Source organism: Lithobates pipiens, unplaced genomic scaffold (assembly GCF_037356315.1).
Source record: "Lithobates pipiens isolate NorthernLeopardFrog02 unplaced genomic scaffold, aLitPip1_a1.2 Scaffold_10, whole genome shotgun sequence".
Taxonomy (NCBI): domain Eukaryota; kingdom Metazoa; phylum Chordata; class Amphibia; order Anura; family Ranidae; genus Lithobates; species Lithobates pipiens.
Genome location: NW_027507686.1, coordinates 24,992,292 through 25,015,310, shown reverse-complemented (window position 1 = coordinate 25,015,310; position 23,019 = coordinate 24,992,292). Strand labels below are relative to the sequence as shown.

Sequence of the window (23,019 nt, the reverse complement as noted above, 5' to 3'; positions counted from 1 at the left end):
CGCTTGTGAAGGGGGCGAGCAGCTATTAAATTAACTATTTTTGTTAGAACTGACATTAAGTCATTTAAGTCAGTGAATCCTGCCTTGGCACATAAAGCCTCCTGATGGATAATACAATGAAAAGGCACAATCGCATGTCCAATAGCTTCTGTAAACAATTTCACAAATCCAACGTTTTTCCCCACCATGTTTGGGGCACCATCTGTCGTCACTGACACAACTTTAGATATATCAATGCTTAGGTCGCAGAATGTTTGCATAACAACCTTACATATTTCGCTTCCTGATGTACTTGTTGGCACTGATACTAACTTTATCAACTCTTCTCTCATTGTGTGACCATCAGAATATCGACCAATAATGGCCAACTGAGCATGCGATGTGACATCAGTAGTTTCATCAAGAGAGATGGAAAAATATTTACAATTCCTTATGTCTCTCTTTAATTGCTGTTGTACGTTTGTGTTCAGTCTCATTATTCGGTCTTTTATGATATTTCTACTGAGTGGTAACTCAGATATTCTCTTAATAATTGCATCTTTATTCTGCATATCGTGAAATAGAACTGGCGCACATCTTAGGAGAGTTTCTTTAATAAATTCTCCCTCATTAAGCGCTTTTGCATGCTGAGCTATGGAGTGAGCAATGCTCAAACTTGCAGAGTTTAAATTTGTAGAGCCTTTTATAAATTTAAGGATGGAGTTAGATTGGCTCTTATAAAGGTGTAGCTTCCTGGAAATGTATTCCCTCCTATCATCCTCACTTTTTTCCAAGAGCTGGGAATGATTAGTTTCAAAATGTCTATTTATATTCCACGTTCTGCTTACTACCGTTTCAGTACATAGAACGCAAAATGATCTGCCATTTTTTTCTATAATGCCATACATCTCGCTCCATGTCTCTTGAAAGGGTCGGCCACTGCTACTACCACTCCCTTTACTTAACCTTTGTTTTTTATTTTTTGGGTGCTCCATCAGTGGGCCAGTGACAGCAGATAGAATTATAGATAGCCAATTAGGGGTTAACTAGCCTAACAAGCTAACACAACCTCCCCCTCACTTATCTCAGTTATTGTGGGCAAGTCCATGGCACCCCAATAGTTGCTGCTAATGACGCTCACAGTTCCCGTTGGCACTCCGCTGTTCCCTGCTGTGGTGCGGTCGTAACTGACAGTCCCAGGAGTAGACTCTCTGTGCTGGCCTGACTGGAGAGAGGCGCGCACTGTTCCCGCGCTCCTCTCCTGCGGGTCCTCCCTCGCCGCGCTGATGACGTGTGTGCGCACGGCACGCACGCCTTACCAGCAGCCCCAGCGCTCAGAAAGGGGCGGCGGCGATACAGTAAGTGAGTGTGGGCGGGGGAGATCACACGTCCCGCCCCCCCGCGTTCCTCCAGCACAGATTCTTTCATCCTCGGCGGCCGTGCAGGAGCCGAGGATGAATCGCATGAAATCCTGTGCGTGTCACCCCAAATGGCAACGCGTGTCAGCACTGACACGCGTGTCATAGGTTCGCCATCACTGGCTTAGAGCAAGGTATCAATATACAGACATGAAGAAATTAAATATTCTCAGTGTGTGGCCACCCCTCCCCCTCCCATTGGCGGGTCTGAAACAGGAAAGAATTCCAGCTCTGTTCACAGGATTCAATATTCTTCCTATTAGAAGGACACATCAGGCTCCTGCTCACCGTTATTTCTGTGGCCTTGGCAGTCATCCCATGGAAACTCAGCATGACTATCTCCAGGCCGTGAAAAAGTCAGACTTTACCAGATCATCCGGCCGGCTAGGTGGGCGATATGTCCGACAGTAAGTAAGGCAATTGCTGCAAAGAGACACAAAAGAACAAGATAAACAGGATAAAGAAGCCAACCATCTACTTCTTTGGTGTGCACATATGTCGGGCACAGATCAGCCCCTACTTGCTACAAAGTTACAATGCACAGACTGATCACTGTCAGAGAGGAGACCGCTCCCTCCTGCTTGCAGCAGACTTATGACATCATCGCATTTTGTGATAGCATCGGGCAGGTGAAAGGTGATCTTTATGGAAATATTGGGGGTAAAAAACAAAAATGAATTATTTTACATAATATCTTTTTTTATACTTTTTTCTCTACTTACATATATGCCGGTGTATAAGACGAGCGGGCATATAAGACAGCCCCCTAATCTTACAGTTGTTTAGCATTTTTTTCTTGTACTTATCGTATAAGACGACCCCCTTCCGAGGCTTCCGACGCTTGATATTTCGTCCTAGCAGAAGAGCTGGCGCCATATCCTATTTCCTGCTGGAGCCAATCACAGTGAGCGATGTATTCTATTAATGAATACAAAGCCTGCTTGGATTGGCAGAGGCTGTATCATCATCAGCCCGCGCCTCTCTGACTCTCAATGCCAATCCGACTGGCAGAGGTTGTTACTCCAATCCGAGCAGGCTCTGTATTCATATGAATACATTGCTCACCGGGATTGTCTCAGCGGTATATACTGTATGTAGCCGAAGCTACATACAGTATTACCGAACCCTCAGAAGGGGCTGATCCGGCGTATAATAATACAACCCCCGATTTTTGGCCAGTTTTTTTAAGTGTAAAAGGTTATCTCATACGCTGGAAAATATTTAATTTATTTAAACAAACATAAATATTTATTTATTGTATTTAATATATTTTTTACACTTTTTTCTTTACTTAACTTTATTGCTATAACAAGGGGCAAATAGGCAAATAACCCCCTATATGTAATGGGTAATATATTAGCTGTAATGGAGGATAGTGGGGAAATTGATAGTCTAATAGGCTAACAAGCCCCCTATGTTATTGCATTGGGTAGGTGATAGGTCATTTTTATAGAGACATTGGGGGGGGGGGGGCTAGACCCCCAATGTCTCCATGAAGAGAACCGGTCACCTGCTCAATGGAATAACATAGGGGGCTTTTAAACTACAAATTTTCCCCCTGTCCTTCATTACAGCTAATCAAGCACAGGTCATGCTTGATTAGCTGCATCCTCGGCTCCAGTAACCAAGGAGTTGCAGCTGTAAACCCAGAAATTGGGTAATACACATCTCTTCTGGATTCATTAATCTTAAAGGGGATCAGGGAACAAATATGAAAAGCCATTTCCTGCAGTCTTGATCATCCCAGAGGAATGGGAGGGCCTGAGAAGCACCGCAAGTGGTGGCAGTGGGAAGGTGTACCATTCAGAGCCCTATAGAAGTGATCATAAATGGGATCACTTTCATGTAAAAAGCCCTTCGCTGGCTCTACAAATAGCAAGCTTATGGCTGCTGCTTGCTTTAACCCCTTGTATACAGCACCGTTTATGAACGTTCGTTGGTAGATGGGGTGACACTTTTCTGAAAAATTATACTGTTCCTGTATATTATGAAAGGTCAGAAATGTATTCATGGAAACATGGAAAGTTACTGGCAGGTGCACTTGAACCTTTTACCCAGCTTGAAAAAAAAAAACAGCCACTAGAAGGAGCTCTTATGCTACGTACACACGATCGAACTGTATGACGACTTAGTCCGTCATACAATCCGACGGACAATCCGACGTACTTTCCACTGAAAGGACTTGACCACACACGGATACACAAACAGTCCGACGAAAGCTTGCGCGATGACGTACAGCACGTACGACGGGACTAGAAATAGGAAGTCCAAGACACAGCAAAGCACCCTTTGTGCTCCTTCTGCTGACTTTGCGTTAGTGGAAGTTTGGTTAGAGACGATTCGCGCTTTTCAGACTTCAGCTTAATTCGTCCGTTATTTTTTTTTATTATTTATTCTCGAATTGGAATATTAATCATAGGATGAGGATGAATAAAGACATTTGTGATAACTCTGTGTGAATATAAGCAGCAAAGCAACTTCACTTTTCTTGCATTATGAAGAAGAAAAGAATGTGCTATATTAAAAAAACACAAAATTAGCAGCATGATGAATATGCTAGCTTCAATACGAACACTAGTTTTACAAGACAGAGCGCTTCCGCCCTGTAAATCCTTTCTGGGCATGCGCCATTCTTAGTCCGTCGGACCAGCATACTGACGACCGTATTGTCCGCTGAAACCAAAGTACGACGGAAAGATTGTTGTGCAAACCGAAATTCTTAGTACTCCGGACTGCACGCTGAAAAAGTCAGCTGAAGCCCACACACGAGCGGATTGTCCGTTGAAATGTGTTTCAACGGACTAAGTACGTCATACAGTTCGATCGTGTGTACGCGGCATAACAAAGCTGAATTTGAAATAGAACCAGGCAAATATGGATCAGAAGTGTCCTATCAGGAACTATCTTTAGGTAAATATTATAATAGCTGAAGATGAGACTCACTGAAAACACATCACCATCCCCTATTCAATACAAATTACCAGAGGCGGAGGAGGAGGAAGAAGAAAGGAAGGATTGAAGGAAGAAAAAAGAAAAAAGAAGAAGAAAGAGGAAGGAAGGAAAAGAAGAAAGAAGAAGAAAAAAAGAAGAAGAAATGAAGGAAGGAAGGAAAAGAAGAAAGAAAGGAAAGAAGGGAAAGAAGAAGAAAAAGAAAGGAAGGAAGGAAATTAATTAAGAAGAAGAAAAAGTAGAAAGGAAGGAAGATAAAGACGAAAGGAAGGAAAAGAACAAAGAAGAAAAAGAGGAAAGGAGGGAAGGAAAAGAAGAAAGAAGAAGAAAAAGAAGAATTTTTCCTTATGTCCCCTCACTTACTCATATTGTCAGATATAGATGAATTTCATCAGGGTGAGCTTTGTTTGTGGAAAATATCGTCCAGCTTCCTCCCAAAGACATCTCGCAGTCATGTGCGAAATTCCTGCCGGCAAAAAATAAAAAGAACGCAAGATTGTTAATACATCGATATGCGGGGATGGCAGCTGACCGAGAGATGACAGCCCAATGGCAGAGTGCACACAGCAAGACAACGCTGCTGCTAATTGCAAAGCAGTGTCTTAGCATTGTAAGTCCCCATCAGGAAGTGCTGTTACTGGTAGGATCTACAGGTAAGAATCTCGGCAAAAGATTCACACACAAGGATTTGCTTAAAGTGGACTAAAAACATCAATTTAATGGATTAGCAACAGTTACATTCAAAGCCTGCCAAATATGCTAACTGACACAGTTGCTTGTGCTCTCAGCTGAAATGTTAAGCCATGAAATGACTGGTGACATAACTGATCACATGTGCAGCACCATGGCTGCTGCAGATCAAACAGAGGCTGAGATGGCAGCTCCCCTGGCTGTAAAGGAGAGAAGGGTTTAGTTCCACTTTAACCACTTCCCGCCCGGCCTATAGCAAAACGACGGCCGGGCGGTGGTTGCGTTATCCTGACTGGGCGTCAGATGATGTCCAGCAGGATAACAGCCACTGTGCGCACCAACGTGATCGATGGTGCGGTGTGTCAGCCAGACACACCGCTACACCGATCTCAGTAAAGAGCCTCCAGCGGAGGCTCTTTACCATGTGATCAGCCATGTCCAATCACGGCTGATCACAATGTAAACAGGAAGAGCTGTTGATCGGCTTTTCCTCACTCATGTATGATAGACGTGAGTAGAGGAGAGACGATCACAGCAGGTCACATGACAGTTGATGGATGGCTTCCTTTCAAGCCATACATTGTGTACAATTGTGCTGTTAGCTGACATTGGTCACATGGTACAGACTGGGTCCAATCACAACAAAATAAACTAAATGAATCAATTTCATTCTTTCATTCAGTAAAATTCTTGCTTAAAGTAATAAAATTCATTGCTATATGCAAACATAATGTGTAAAAAAAAATAAAAAATAATAATAATAATAATAATAATGATCACTTCTCCAGAGTAGTACAATCTTAATATGGCACATTATTTTGCTCTGGTCAAAAAGTGTGTTAAAAAAATATATACATAATACATTTTTTGTCCTCTTATCTCAGACTGTCTACTTTCGAAAAATGGGTTATTTGGGGGATATTTGGACTGTCCTGGCATTTTAATTACTTGCCAACCATACACTGTGTATATATGGCGGCAAGGCAGTTCTGCTGCACAACATCACATACTCAATACGTGATCGTGTACTTCCGGATCTGGAGTGCGTGGGCACCGCCGCCGGCCCACTCCTGCTGTGATGATTCTGTACACAGGCAGAACGGCGGTCTGTCAGTAGAGAAGACATGGAGCCTGTGTCTCTGCTAAGCAGAGGCCCCGATCCATGCCTTCCCCTAGTACAAGCACCTCCCCCACAGTAGTAAAACTCTGGTCAGGCACACATTTAACCCTTTGCTCACCCCTGATGTTTAACCCCTTCTAAGTCAGTGTCATTAGTACAGTGACAGTGCATATTTTCTAGCACTGATCACTGTATTAGTCTCACTAGTCCCCAAATAGTGCCAGTTAGATGTCCCAAATTTTCACTGCAACATCGCAGTGCCGTTAGAAGTCGCAGATCGCTGCCATTACTACTATAAAATTAATTAATATAAATATCCCATAGTTTGTAGAAGCTATAACTTTTTCGCAAACCAATCAATATACCCTTATTGGGATTTTTTATTAAACAAAAATATGAATACATATTGGCCTAAATTGATGAAGAAATTCGATTTTTTACATAATTTTATTGGATATGTTTATTAAGCCAAAATAAAAAATATTCATTTTTTTAAATTTTTGGTGTTTTTTCATTAAAAAAATAGTTTTTCAAATTGTTTGTCTTTTTTAATTTTTTTTTTACCAAATATATATATATATTGGATATGATTTATAGTAGAAAGTAAAAAAAAATACTGTTTTGTATATTGTGCAATGTGACTTGTATATTATGTAAATCTAATTGTCTATTGTGACCAAAAATTGTAGTTGTTTTTATGATTATAACCCAAAAAATAAAATCAGTGGATGTGATCAAATGCCACCAAAAGAAAGCGCGATTTGTGGGGAAGGGGGAGACATCAATTTTATTTGAGTACAGCGCCGCACAACCAATTGTCAGTTATCGCAAAAATGGCCTGGTGATTAGGGGGGTTAAATCTTTCGGAGGTCAAGTGGTTAGGGGCCTCAAAAAATAGAACAGGCTGTCAGTACTGATCAATTTTCAAATATATAGAGTACTGTATACACCATAGATTGCAGAGGTTATAACTAAGAAACCAGTTAATATACCTTTTTTTTATTTTCCAAAGACATGTAGCAGAATACATTCTGGCCTAAAATTAATTTGAAGAAATTAAATTGTTTTAATTATCATTTAATACACGCTTATTGGGATTATTTTTTTTACCAAAAAAATGTAGCAGAATACATATTGACCTAAACTTGTGAAAACATTTGATTATTTTAATTATTTTATTGGATATGTTTTATAACTGAAAATAAAAACGATTCCTTTTTTAAAAATTTTCGGTGTTTTCATTAAAAATAAATAATGTTTTTCCCAATTTTTTTTTTCTTTTTTCCAATTTTTTTTTAACCAAAAATATATAAACAGAATACATATTGGCCTAAATGAATGAAGCAATATGTTTTTGTTATTGCTATTATTTTTTTACTATCTACCAGAATACATTTTGGCCTAGATTTATATAGAAATTAGATTTTTTTTAAATTATTTTATTGGATACGTTTTATAACATTTTTGGTCTTTTTAATTTATTTTATTTTTTTAACAAAAAGATTTCAAACGCTATAAGTAAGAAAAAAAATATATACTTTTTTTAAATCAAAGACATGTAGCAGAATACATTTTGGTTAAAATTTTATGAAGATTTTTTTTAAACTATTTTATTAGATATGTTTCCTAACTAAAAATAAAAAATATTCCTTTTTTTAAATTTTGTGTTTTTTCAGTCATTTTTATTTATGTTTTTTTATTACCAAAAAGATTGTAGATAACAAAGAAACCAATTAATATATAAAAAAAAATTTTTTAACCAAAGACATGTACCAGAATACGTTTTGCCCTAAATTTATGTAGAAATTCGATTTTTTTAATTATTTTATTCGATATATTTAAAAACTGAAAATATTTTTTTTTTTTTCATTTTTGGATTTTTTTCATTTATTTACTTTTTAAAGAAAATATTGTAAACACTATAAGAAAACAATTTATACTTTTTTTTTAATCAAAGTCAAGTCGCAGAATGCATTTTGGTCTAAATTTATGAAGATTTTTTTTAACTATTTTATTGGATATATTTTATAACTGGAAATTTTGGTCTTTTTTACATTTGAATTTTCTGTTTATTTACATAATAAAAATTCCCAGTGGAGATCAAATACTACCAAAAGAAAGCTCTATTTGTGGGTAAAAAAATGTGTAAATTTCATTTGTATACAGTGTTGCATAATGATGTAATTGCCAATTGAAGTAGAACAGTGCTAAATAGCAAAAAAGTTCTGGTCATGAAAGGGTTAAAACCTTCTGGAGTTGACAGGGGGAGAAGGATCCTTATCCTGGTGTGTTATCTTTGTGAAATTTGTCAATATGAGGACATCACATTTCATGGATGGGGTCGTTCTTGTTATTTGCCACACATCTGAATTTTACATTTATCTATCTATCTATTTATGGGAAGTAAAACAGAAATAAACTTGTTTATTGCAGAAATGTAAATCTCAGCAGTCATCTCATCCTCCCCTCCCCCACAGAATAGAGAAAATTTGAAATCTGACAGTTGACAGTTGAAATCCAGAAATGTACTGGCTGAGGTCATGTGACTGTACTGGCTGGCTTTTTGCCAACTTAGGGGAGGAGTCACGGTGACCAGCACTGTGATTTGATTGGCCGGCGTGACAAGCACTGCGACGTGATTGGTCAGTGTGACCAGCTCTAGGATGTCATTGGCAGTGCCGCTATAAAAAGCAGTCTCACACCTGTGGAGCTCAGAAGAGTCTGACTTCTCTTGGTGTGAAGACCTATTCTGAGCTCCTAAGAGATTTCTTCTTCTAGCGTATGATTTTCACTGTGTTTTTAACCAGTGAAATGAGACCATTTATAATGGAAAGCATGATTGCAGAGATAAGACCTGAGCCATTTAATGGCTTTCTGGATCATGATAGGGATGTAGTCCACACCATATCATCTGTGAGGACTCCCCAGAGCTGTGTCCCTAATAACATCAGGGGAAATATTGCAGCCATTAGGAAGATCATGAAAAATGCCGCGCCAGCTAGAAAGCCCATGAAAATTGCCGTCGCCGCTGAAGTCTCGCCTCTTGTTACTCCCCCCGGCTGTGACACTAGAGAGGGCATGAGAAATATTTCAGCGATTAGAAAGATCATGAGAAATGCCGCACCAGCTAGAAAGCCTCTGAGGATTGCAGCAGCAGAAGTCCCGCCTCTTGTCACTCCCCCGAGCTGTGACACTAGAAACATCAAACTTGTCACAGCAGGAAATGTCCAATCAATACCATCACACGGCGACAGCCAGTCACCTTTCATATTGCACCGCCTGCTCGGAGAAGGCGGATTCGGACAGGTCTTTCTGGCAACTCATTCTGCAGCCAAGAAGATCATGGCCATCAAGTCTGTAGTGAAGACTTCAGATCAACGTAGCGCCATTGAAACAGAGCAGAAGGTCATGCAGATGGCGGCAGGGTGTCCATTCCTCACCCAACTTTACACCACTTTTCAGACCCGCCATTCTGCCTGTTTCGCTATGGAATACGTCTCTGGAGGGGATCTGTTTGATTTCACCAATAAACATTTCCCTCTTCCTATTTCCGTCATAAGGTAAGTCTCATCACCACAATGAGAATAGAATAGAAAGTAATCTTTATAAGATATGTTGCTTTACAATCCAGGCTTTTAGGAGTTTAGAATTACATTGGACTCCATTAGAATGCGTAGCTACATCAGTCCACCCAGATCTGACGTAGATACTTTAGAGTAATGTCACTCCGTCCCGCCAAAAATTGGGGACCACGCGCCTCTCCCAAGCTTAGATACGCTATATTATCATAGTAGGGTTGGTGTTCCAAGTAGACTGTTCACACACATGGCATTCTGCAATCCCAGTTTCTCCAAAGCGGCAGTGATTGCACCATGTGGGGAAGGAGATGGAGACAGTCCAGAGTCACCTAGTAACGTTCTCTAAGAGGTTTGCCGGGAGATGGAGCTGGGTTTCTGATCATGTGACCACTGCCATGATTGGCTGTCACAGTGGTCACATGATCAGAGAGCTCCCAATCGCATGTAGATATCGGGAGCTTTCCTTTAGGCAGCAGTAACTGTGCCAGGAGTGCATCCTCAGGACAGCTCTGTTTACATTCTGGCACCCATACATGCGGCCTCTCAGTGTTAATTCCCACCCACCTAGAGGCCACATATATGCATACCACCAGCACGAAGGGGTTAACACTTCTGGACCAATGATGTACTGGTACCTCATAACCCTGGTACTGCTTTTTAGAGGTGGCGGTCTAACTAACAGCTGGATTGGTTTTACATGCAGCAGGAGGGGACTTCCTCCACTCCCGGCACCTACCACAGATTTCTCAGGCTCTCTCATCCTACCGGGAGACCCAGGCGACCAGCCGGCACGTCTACTGGCTGGTCAGACAGCTGAACAAAGCTGTGATCGTGATCGATCGGCTCTCCGCTATGGTACCACGGATGTGATGACATTGAGACCTGACATTTTTAAGAAATCAAAATCATTCAAAAACTCAGATCTCGGTGTTGTGAATGCTGTTAAGGGCAGAGGAGAGACTTGGGGTCTTATAGTACCAGTCACATGCCTATTGCTGTGACAAGCATGTTTACAGCCTGGATCCTACCAATGGGTTCTCCCAGGAGACTCCAGAAAAACCAGAAATGGTGAGCAGGTGCCATGCCCAGAACTCCAACCGTACGGTAACCTAAACAAGCTCAAAGTTGGGACCGGTAATGGGATAGAGCCAGGTACTCCCTCCCCCTGCCCATGGATAATGTTTATACTTAAGTCTAATCACTGTAAAATCTAATTCATTTTTCTCTTTTATAGATTCATTGCGGCGGAAATAGCCTGCGGACTTGAGTTCCTCCACGGACGTGGCATAGTTCATAGAGACCTCAAGTTAAGCAACATCTTAATGGACAATGAAGGTCACGTCCGTATTGCAGACTATGGATTGGCAGAAATGGATCTGTTTGGTAATAGGAAGGTGACGGGCGTAGCCGGAACGATTGGATACATAGCGCCAGAAGTAAGTCACGCTCTTTTTACCCAACACTAGACCTCATCTATTCAGCATATCACAATCCAATCACTATCCCTCTGATACTTGTAATATAAACATTTTAGATTGCATACAGAACCCTGCAATGTAAAACACCTGATTGGTAATCATTAACCACTTAAGGACCAGGCCTCTTTTTCAGACTTGGTGTTTTCATGTTTAAAACTGTTTTTTTTGCTAGAAAATTACTTAGAACTCCCAAACATTTTATATTGTTTTTTTTCTAACACCCTAGAGAATAAAATGGCGGTCATTGAAATACTTTTTTTTACACCGTATTTGCGCAGCGGTCTTACAAGCGCACTTTTTTTTTTAAAAATGCACTTTTTTGAATAAAAAAAAAATAAGACAACAGTAAAATTAGCCCAATTTTTTTTTATATTGTGAAAGATAATGGTATGCCAAGTAAATTGATACCCAACATGTCACGCTTCAAAATTGCGCCCGCTCGTGGAATGGCGTCAAACTTTTAGCCTTAAAAATCTCCATAAGCGACATTTAAAAAATTCTACAGGTTGCATTTTTTGCGTTACAGAGGAGGTCTAGGGCTAGAATTATTGCTCTCGCTCTACCGATCGCGGCGATACCTCACATGTATGGTTTTGAACACCGTTTTCATATGCGGGCGCTACTCACGTATGCGCCCGCTTCTGTGCGCAAGCTCGTCGTGACGGGGTGTTTTTTAAAAAAAAAAAAATTTCTTATTTATTTTAATTGATTTTATTTATTTTTACACTGTTTTAAAAAAAAAAAAAAATGGATCACTTTTATTCCTATTACAAGGAATGTAAACATCCCTTGTAATAGAAAAAAGCATGACAGGTCCTCTTAAATATGAGATCTGGGGTCAAAAACTCCTCAGATCTCATATTTGGGCTAAAAAAAAAAAAAAGAAAGAAAATCTGACATTTAAAAAAATATATACCTTTAAGAGGTATGGGCGGAAGTGACGTTTTGACGTCGCTTCCGCCCTCCTATGGTATAGAGACGAGTGGGGGCCATCTTAGCCTCACTTGTCTCTATGCCCAGCTAGGAAGAGGACCCGATCGCCTCCGCCGCTACCGACGGCTCCAGTAAGTGGCGGAAGGTGCGGGAGGGCGGCGGGAGGGGGGTGGCACCTCTTCCGCCGCCGATAGCGGTGATCTTACGGCGAATCAGCCGCGGAGACCACCATTATCGTACAGCCGACCGCCGCCTGAAGAGATGGATATCTCGGTTGTGGCAGCAGCTGCTGCCGTTACCGAGATATCCCTCTTCAAAAAAAGGACGTACATCCCCGTTAGGCGGTCCACAAGTGGTTAAGCTCTTAAAATTATTTTAAAAAAATATGTTAACCACTTGCTGACCGCCGCACGAACATATACGTCAACACAATGGCACGGATAGGCAAATGGGCGTAGAGGTACGTCCCTTTAAATTTGCTGTTGTGTGGTCGCGTGCAAGCTCCAAGATCATGCCCATGGGACACGCAAATTCGATGTCTGACGGTGTCCCGCGATCGTGTCACGGAGCTGAAGAACGGGGAGATGTCAGTGTAAACACAACTTCTCCCCGTTCTTCCTAGTGACCTGTCACTGTTCATCTGCTATAGGGAGCAGCGATCAGTGATGTGCCACTCATAGCCACACCCCCTAACAGTTAGAACACATCCCTAGGACACACTTAACCCCCTTCCTAGCCCCCTAGTGGTTAACCAATCAAACGCTTATTGTGATTTTATTTTTATACCAAAAACATGTAGAAGAATATATAGCCTAAACTGAGGAAAAAAATTAGTTTTTATATTCTTTTGGGGGATATTTATTATAGCAAAAAGTAAAAAATATTGCTTTTTTTCAAAATTGTTGCTCTTTTTTTGTTTTTAATGCAAAAAATAAAACCACAGAGGTGATCAAATACCACCAAAAGAAAGCTCCATTTGTGGGGGGGGGGAAAAAAAGACGTAAATTTTGTTTGGGAGCCACATAGCATGACCAGGCAATTGTCAGTTAAAACAACGCAGTGCTGAATCACAAAAATTGCTCTGGTCTTTGGCCAGCCAATTAGTCCAGGCTGAAGTGGTTAATATATGTCCATGGGGGCAGCCATTGCGTATGCCGCCTCTGCCTCCTGGTTAGCTGTTGGGCACAGTGGTTGTTCTTTGCTATTCCTCTTGCTTAAAGCGAGTCTAGCTACAATATCTATAATAATGGACATATGAAATAGTAAACATATCAAATTTTAAAAAGCTACATCAAGGTTAATGTTGCAATGATTTCTACTGGAGAGCAGATATCACTAAGAGAACTCTGATTTGATTAGGGTGAATCACATGACTAGGCTCTCGCTCGTTTTTTTTTTTTTTATGTTTACACCCATTCCCTGTAATAGCACTCAAAGTCCCAATTCCACCGCTGTGCTTTATAAATGTCATTTTTATTAAAGTAGCGCTATTGCCACAATAAGGACATACTGATGCTTTGTAAATGCCTCCCTTAGAATACACGTTCAATGAATATATATTATTATTTCTCCTATAAAAGGATGCTAAGTTTGTAGGAACTAAGTAACTGATTTCTCTTCTCTGATTACCAGGTTATCAATGGCGACTTCTACCAGTTTGCACCCGACTGGTTTTCCATGGGGGTTGTCATATACAAGATGGCCACAGGAACTGTACCATTCCGTGACGATACCACTCAGGTATACAGGAGGGCCGTGAATTACGAAGATCCTGTTTACCCCCCGGACATGGACCAACATCTGAAGCACTTCCTAGGAGGAGTAAGTACAAGACATTTTCTAATTCTGAAGAAGCACAGGGAAGGTTTCTAGGCCTACTGCTGCTGCTTTAGCGGTATAATGTAGGGGTGTTGCCAATTCTGGTTGTCAGCTGGATTGTTGGGTAGTTTGGCTTCTTCATTCCATGGTGTAGATCCAATGGGAATACTTCATCCTGGGGCTTAGGGCTCAGACGATGATGTCACATGGGGTCAATCGCTGATGTGCACATTGTATGAGGTTATTAAAGCAGAACTCCTCCCCATTTATTATTGTTTTGAACATAGTGGGGAGGATTAGATCACCTGCCGTCATTGTGTCCCTGTTGTAGACATTTTGTTTCATATCATGTCCTGAGGACATGGAAATCTCACAAAGGGGGGACACAGAAAGCAACCACAACCTAACAGAGGGGTTCTAACCCATTCCAACTCCATTCATTAAACTGCTTTTATCGCCCGGTGCTGATAAATGATGTTAATGAGAAGAAAAAAAGATCTTTAAAAATATCCAATCTCCTCCCTTTTCTTGTGGCTGTAATTCTCCTTAAAGTGTCACCACCAATCTAAAGATCTCAGGGAGTTAGAAGCGATCTAATGGCGGCACATCATAACATAACATTCCAGCACAACACTGATTTGTTGTGCTGGAATATAATATGAATTCCATCCATGTCAGTAGACATCCAGCACCTGTACTTGGCTATATATGTGCCTTCACATGCTATGATCCTCCAATGGGTGAAAGGACCGCCCAGGAGGAGACGCACTGTAGTCAAAGTTTTTTTTTTCTTTTCTAAAAAGTGCAAAATGAACTCAAAATAACTCTTAATTTCTCTTTTATAGCTGCTATGCAAATGTCCGGAGAAGAGGCTTGGAGTTGGCAGCGACATAAGACGGCATCCATTCATGAGGTTCATCAATTGGAAGTCGATGGAACAAGGGAAAGGACGGCCCCCTTTCTCTGTAGGTCCGGTAAGTACACAAATCTTTATAGGATGAGGATTCAAAAAGAAGATTGTTACACACTGTAAGGAGCATTGCTGTGTCCTTACAGCTAATATAGGGGGTACAGACATATCCCAGCCTGCAGGAAAACCTCACAGTTAATCAGTCAATATTTCATTTTCTACGGAAGTAAATAAGAATGTAACTTTCTAGGCATCAGACACAATGGGGATGATTTACTAAAACTGGAGAGTGATAAATCTGATGCAGCTGTGAATGGTAGCCAATCAGCTTCTAACTTTCTGCTTGTTCAATAAAGCTTTGACAAAAACATGTCAGCTGATTGGTTACCATGCAGAGCTGCACCAGGTTTTGCACTCTCCAGTTTTAGTAAATAAACCCCATTGGTGCACAGCTGGGAGTGATAGTTGAAGTGAGAAGGTGCAATGGTTCATAATACAATGTCTGGGGTGTCTAGGACATGTGACTTTCACCATCATGATGTGGTGGAAGGCATGGGACCAGACATGTAGTTTGCATCTAGATTTGTATCCTATCTGCTCCTCCACTGCATGGAAAGAGGAAGAAGGTTCTAGGTTGTATTAAAGAAGTTAGTCAATGTTAAAGCCCAACTCAAAAAATAAATAGATTGCGCAATAGGCAACCACCACCCCCACCCCACACTCTAATGTTTTATTGCTTGTAAACTCTAGGGGCAGAGAAAGAGGGACCTAGCCCTAACCTCTCTGCATCATCATGTACAATACAGGCCTATCAGTCTTACATTGTATGTGGGGGTAAGAATGTGACCGTGGCTGGGAAAGCTTTAGAGAAGGTCTGTGAGGGATGGGTTGCATAGATGAAGGCTGTCCAAAGAAAGGAATACATTAGTATACCTTATTCCTCTACCCCTAGGCACAAAATCCCCCCCCCCCCCCCCCCCACACACACACACACACACACAAATACTGCAAGGGTAATTTATACTTGTTTCAGGAATTGGGCTTTAAGCAATATCCTGATATTTACTCAGGTCAGAAATCTATGAATACAGAATCTCATATTTGTTTTTCATTTTACAGCCCACCAACATGGACATGGAAACATCTTCTCGACTTCCTCCGTCAGCGATAGATGGCAAGGCATTGGAAATTCCAGGAAAGAAAGTATTCTTGCCTGGATTCCCTAACATCGACATGATCAACCTATAGTGTGTAGTGTGGTGTGTGTGTAGTGTGTGGTGTGTGTCGTGTGTCGTGTGTTTAGTGTGTAATGTGTGGTGTGTTTAGTTTTTAATGTGTGGTGTGTTTAGTGTGTAGTGTAGTGTAGTGTAGTGTAGTGTTTAGTGGAGAGTGTGTTCCATCAGTGTGCCAGCCAGCAAGCCCAGCAACATCAGGGTACCAGCCAGCAAGCCCACCAACATCAGGGTGCCAGTCAGCAAGCCCACCAACATCTGGGTGCCAGCCAGCAAGCCCATCAACATCTGGGTGCCAGCCAGCAAGCCCACCAACATCAGGGTGCCAGTCAGCAAGCCCACCAACATCAGGGTGCCAGTCAGCAAGCCCACCAACATCAGGGTGCCAGTCAGCAAGCCCACCAACATCAGGGTGCCAGTAAGCAAGCCCACCAACATCAGGGTGCCAGTCAGCAAGCCCACCAACATCAGGGTGCCAGTCAGCAAGCCCATCAACATCAGGGTGCCAGTCAGCAAGCCCACTAACATCAGGGTGCCAGTCAGCAAGCCCACCAACATCAGGGTGCCAGTCAGCAAGCCCACCAACATCAGGGTGCCAGTCAGCAAGCCCACCAACATCAGGGTGCCAGTAAGCAAGCCCACCAACATCAGGGTGCCAGTCAGCAAGCCCACCAACATCAGGGTGCCAGTCAGCAAGCCCATCAACATCAGGGTGCCAGTCAGCAAGCCCACTAACATCAGGGTGCCAGCCAGCAAGCCCACCAACATCAGGGTGCCAGCCAGCAAGCCCACCAACATCAGGGTGCCAGTCAGCAAGCCCACCAACATCAGGGTGCCAGTCAGCAAGCCCACCAACATCAGGGTGCCAGTAAGCAAGCCCACCAACATCAGGGTGCCAGTCAGCAAGCCCACCAACATCAGGGTGCCAGTCAGCAAGCCCATCAACATCAGGGTGCCAGTCAGCAAGCCCACCAACATCAGGGTGCCGGCCAGCAAGCCCACCAACATCAGGGTGCCGGCCAGCAAGCCCACCAACATCAGGGTGCCGGCCAGCAAGCCCACCAACATCAGGGTGCCAGCCAGCAAGCCCACCCACATCAGGGTGCCAGCCAGCCAACCACAGCAAGGTGTCAGCCAGCCATCCACCCACAGCAAGGTGTCAGTCAGCAAGCCCACCCACAGCAGGGTGCCAGACAGAAAGCCCATTCACAGCAGGGTGCCAGCCAGAAAGCCCACCCAACGCAGGGAGGCCAGCCAGCAAGCCCACCCACAGCAGGGAGGCCAGCCAGCAAGCCCACCCACAGCAGGGAGGCCAGCCAGCCAGCCACAGCAGGCTGCAAGCCAGAAAGCCCACCCACAGCAGGGAGGCCAGCCAGCAAGCCCACCCACAGCAGGGAGGCAAGCCAGCCAGCCACAGCAGGCTGCAAGCCAGAAAGCCCAAGGGTGGATGGACATGATGAAGATTGGTCATATTTGGACAATAGTTCTTGATGTGACATAATACGTGGATTGTACTGCTATACCCATATATTCATGAGAGATACGGAGAGGACAATTCATCTGTAAAGACATTGATATCATCCTCAGAAGATACAGATGAAAAAAAAAACTGCACTGTACAGAGGAGCCACCCACAGCAGAGTGCGAGCCATGAAGCCCACCTGCAACAGGGTGCCTGCCAGCCAGCGAGCCATGAAGCCCACCTGCAACAGGGTGCCTGCCAGCCAGCAAGTCCACCCACAGCAGAGTGCGAGCCATGAAGCCCACCTGCAACAGGGTGCCTGCCAGCCAGCAAGTCCACCCACAGCAGAGTGCGAGCCATGAAGCCCATCCGCAACAGGGTGCCTGCCAGCCAGCAAGTCCACCCACAGCAGAGTGCGAGCCATGAAGCCCACCTGCAACAGGGTGCCTGCCAGCCAGCAAGTCCACCCACAGCAGGGTGTGTTGGAGAATAATCAGACCGTCTCTCAAGTCAAGGTAAGACATTAATTCCATATTCAAGAGAAATGGTTACATGTACGTTCAGGCTTCAAAAATCCATGCATCCATCATTGGCATTGATGTGAGCTATGTGTTTTTCAATTTCTGCTAATGTAAGCATTTTCATAGTTATATGATTATTCAGCATATTGAAGTATAATAGGGTTATATAAAACATATTTCTAAGCATTTTAAACTTAATTAAGATAAAGCTATATTTCTAGGCATATTCATAGTTGACATTTAGAGGTATAATACTTAATTTCTCTAACAGGGTGCCAGCCAGCAAGCCCAGCAACATCAGGGTGCCAGCCAGCAAGCCCAGCAACATCAGGGTGCCAGCCAGCAAGTCCACCAACATCAGGGTGCCAGCCAGCAAGCCCACCAACATCAGGGTGCCAGCCAGCAAGCCCACCAACATCAGGGTGCCAGCCAGCAAGCCCCCACATTAGGGTGTCAGCCAGCAAGCCTCCCCGCATCAGGGTGGCAGCCAGCAAGCCCACCTGCATCAGGGCGCCGGCCAATAACCCACCCACAGCAGGATGCCAACCAGCAAGCTCACCCACAGCAGGGTGCTGACAGCCTATGTTACGCTATGGGGACGGAGCAGCCGGGCAGCCGGGGAACACAGGTCCTAATTTGTGTGCATTCAGGGCCACTCACCCACTCCTGCACACCTGTTAAATTAGGGCTGTGTTTGTCCAGCCGCTGCGTCCCCGTAGGCTGGATTCACACCTATGCATTTCTAGTGCTCTTTGCATTTTGCACTACAGAATGTGTTCCATAGGAAACAATGTTAAATGGACTGTAGTGCAAATCTGCAAACTGCAAATAGCACTAAAACTGCATATGTGTGAATCCAGCATTAAAGAGGTGGATGGATATGATGATGAAGATTCCTCCCATATTTGGACAATAGTTCTTGATGTGACATAATGGATTGGATCTATATACCGATATATTCATGAGAAATTTGGGGAGGACAGTTCATCTGTAAAGACATTGATATCATATTCAAAGATCCTGATGAACAAAGATTCCTCATTTTTGTACATTACTTTTTGATATTCATCAAACAAGCTGTTTTAAATTGAAAACCATCAAAAGACATTGTAATGTCCACCCACAGATGTATAATACAGGGAGTAATCCGATCGCCTTCGGGGGTCAGGAAGGAATTTTTTCCCTGTTAGAGCAAATGACACCATGCTTTATCAGGGTTTTTTTCGCCTTCCTCTACATCTACACGGGTCTGGATAATCACACAAAAAAAACACAAAAAAAAAAAAAAAAAAAAAACTGCACTGTACAGAGGAGCCTTGACGAGGCAGTGCAGCTTCCACATACATTTGCAAATGTGTGCAATGTGACTGCCTGCACGGGGATGCATGGAGTGCCTGTACCCACTGCCCTCACACGGGGTATGGATTCATACGCCTTGTGTGAACGAGGCCTTAGGACCTCGCACTTTACAGAGCAGCCTTGGCAAAGCAGTGCAGCTTCCCCATTTGCAAATGTGTGCAACTAAGACCTCTGTTTTTAATGTCAAGTGTTAGATTGTGCATTTTTGGATTTATTTGCAGGCAAGCTGGTAAGTGTGCTGGGAAATCTTTTGTTTTTGTGTTGTGCAAAGCCCTTCCATGTGCACCTTACTTCAAAAGCTAGTTCTAAACTGCTGTAGCTGTCCTTCTTTGTACACTGCTATTAGATACAACTTATATTATGCATATACAATTTTACTGTTGTCAATAAACATCAGATGACAAGTAAATACATTCCCAGAGCACAATGGGTTATCTAAAGAGGCAGAGGGCATAGCAGACAAAGCCTGGATTTGGGAAGATATGTGTGACTGAATCCTTAGAGGGGAGCCGTAGAAAGGAGGAGACACGGCTGTAAATGTAGGCCTCCTAAAAGGGAATGTTTAACTGCAATGCATAGCAGGCCTCTGTTGTAGAAGCCCTTTCCTCAGAGGATGGACACCAAGCAAAAAGAAGAAGCTCATTACTCTTTACTCTGTGGGCCATTTCACTCCCAAGAGCTCAGGAGGAGCTGGTAGTACCAAGAGGAGTATGAAGGTAAAAGAAGGTTACTAAGGTCGAAAATTAACCACTTCCCACTTCCATGACGATGTATGTCGGCAGAATGGCACTGACAGGCATATGGGCGTACAGGTACGTCCCTTTAAGAATGCCGCCATGCAATCACGTGCGTGGGACGCTGTTCGGGACCCCCGTGGGTCTGGTCGCGGGTCCCGTGGACTCGATCGCCGCAGGGATACCTGCGATCGTCTCACGGGGAAGCTGAAGGGGGAGATGCGGAAGTAAATATCTCCCCGTTCTGCCTAGCAACAAATGATACTGATCTCTGCTCCCTGTTATTGGAGCAGAGATCGGTGTTCACTAACACACAGCCCAGCCCCCCACAGTTAGTAACACGCCCCTAGGACACACTTAACCCATACACTGCCACCCCCTGGTCAACCCCTTCACTGCCAGTGTCATTTACACAGGAATCAGTGCATTTGTATAGCACTGATTGCTGTATAAATGACAATGGTCCCAAAAATGTGTCAACAATGTCTGATTTGTCCACCATAATGTCGCAGTCACAATAAAAAAAAAATTAAAAAAAAATCGATGATCGCCGCCATTAATAGTAAAAAAAAAAATTAATAAAAATGCTATAAAACTATCTAAACTCCCTATTTTGTAAACGCTATATATTTTGCGCAAACCAATCAATTATCACTTATTGCGATTTTTTTTACCAAAAACATGTAGAATACGTATCGGCCTAAAATGAGGAAAAAAAATGTTTTTTTATATATATATTTTTGGCAAATATTTATTATAGCAAAAAGTAAAAAATAATGAGTTTTTTTCAAAATTTACGCTTTTTTTTGTTTATAGCACACAAAAAAAAACGCAGAGGTGATCAAATACCACCAAAAGAAAGCTCTATTTGTAGGACAAAAAGGACGTCAATTTTGTTTGGGAGCCACGTCGCACGACCATGCAATTGTCAGTTAAAGTGACGCAGTGCTGAATCGCAAAAAGTGCGAGTCTGGTCTTAAGCCAGCAAAATGGTCCTGTCTGAAAGTGGCTAAAGAAAGAAAGCCAATGGAAACTGCCATGAAAATCAGAATAGATGGGGATGATGTGTGACCCTCAATGAATTGCACATGAAGTGCTAACTGCGCAAGAAAAAAAAGATGGGAGGCCGAAACAAAGAGGAATAGGCCAAGAAATAGACTGACTCACCAATGAAATAAATACGTGAATATCTCAATTTCCTCTGAAATATGCAAACAAGGAGAAGGATCATTCCCGCACATCCAACAAAACCCATAGGTAGTGATGGTAGCAACAGTCTCAGCTCAGAATCCATCCAGGCCTTGCCCGCTCTGACATGTTTCGCCCTGTCCACTGGACTCAGCCTTGGGGGACCTCCATGACTAGATTTTGTAGGATGTGCGGCAAAAAAAGATCCTTTTTCTTGTTTAACCACTTTCAGACCGGACCATTTTGCTGGTAAATGACCAGAGGTCTTTTTACACTTTGGCACTGCGCTGCTTTAACTGGTAATTGCGCGGTCATGCAATGTTGTACCCAAACAAAATTTGCGTCCTTTTCTTCCCACAAATATAGCATTCTTTTGATGGTATTTGATTGCCTCTGCGATTTTTATTTTTTGCGATATAAACGTAAAAAGACCGCAAATTTTGAAAAAAAATGATATTTTCTACTTTTTGTTATTAGAAAAATCCAATAAACTCAATTTTAGTCATACATATAGGCCAAAATGTATTCAGCCACATGTCTTTGGTAAAAAAAAAGTCAATAATTGTATATTTATTGGTTTGCGCAAAAGTTGTCACATCTACAAACTAAGGTACGTTTTCTGGAATTTACGCAGCTTTTAGTTTACGACTGCCTATCTCATTTCTTGAGGTGCTAAAATGGCAGGGCAGTACAAAACCCCCCCAAATGACCCCATTTTGGAAAGTAGACCCCCTAAGGAAATTGATAAGAGGCATGTTGAGCCCATTGAATATTTTATTTTTTTGCCTCAAGCGATTGAATAATGACAAAAAAAAAATTTTTTTTTTTTTTTACACAAAGTTGTCACTAAATGATATATTGCTCACACATGCTATGGGCGTATGTGAAATGACACCCCAAAATAAATTCTGCTGCTTCTCCTGAGTACGGGGATACCACATATGTGGGACTTTTTGGGAGCCTAGCCGCGTACGGGGCCCCGAAAACCAAGCACCGCCTTCAGGCTTTCTAAGGGCGTAAATTTTTGAGTTCACTTCTCACTACCTATTACAGTTTTGAAGGCCATAAAATGCCAAGATGGAACAAAACCCCCACAAATGACCCCATTTTAGAAAGTAGACACCCCAAGCTATTTGCTAAGAGGCATGTTGAGTTCATGGAATATTTTATATTTTGCCACAAGTTGCGGGAAAATTACAAACTTTTTTTTTTTTTTTTTCACAAAGTTGTCACTAAATGATATATTGCTCATGCATGCCATGGGCATATGTGAAATGACACCCCAAAATAAATTCTGCTGCTTCTCCTGAGTACGGGGATACCACATATGTGGGACTTTTTGGGAGCCTAGCCGCGTACGGGGCCCCGAAAACCAAGCACCGCCTTCAGGCTTTCTAAGGGCGTAAATTTTTGAGTTCACTTCTCACTACCTATTACAGTTTTGAAGGCCATAAAATGCCAAGATGGCACAAAACCCCCACAAATGACCCCATTTTAGAAAGTAGACACCCCAAGCTATTTGCTGAGAGGCATGTTGAGTCCATGGAATATTTTATATTTTGCCACAAGTTGCGGGAAAATTACAAACTTTTTTTTTTTTTTTTTCACAAAGTTGTCACTAAATGATATATTGCTCACACATGCTATGGG

The 23,019-nt window shown here is 42.6% G+C and overlaps 1 protein-coding gene across 11 annotated transcripts in view; it reads right to left on the bottom strand.

Annotated features, from left to right (window-relative positions):
- The window catches only part of LOC143928148 (F-box only protein 31-B-like), a 219,652-nt gene that overhangs the window by 101,209 nt on the left and 95,424 nt on the right, over window positions 1-23,019 (bottom strand). For all 11 annotated transcript variants that reach the window (XM_077452897.1, XM_077452871.1, XM_077452879.1 and 8 more), the window contains 2 exons: window positions 4,710-4,812; window positions 1,686-1,820 (listed from right to left, as the gene is read on the bottom strand). Coding sequence is in view for 4 of the 11 variants with exons in the window: in XM_077452879.1 (XP_077309005.1) it covers window positions 4,710-4,812 (103 nt within the window). In the remaining 7 variants the exon portion in view is untranslated. The remainder of the gene's footprint in view (window positions 1-1,685; window positions 1,821-4,709; window positions 4,813-23,019) is intronic.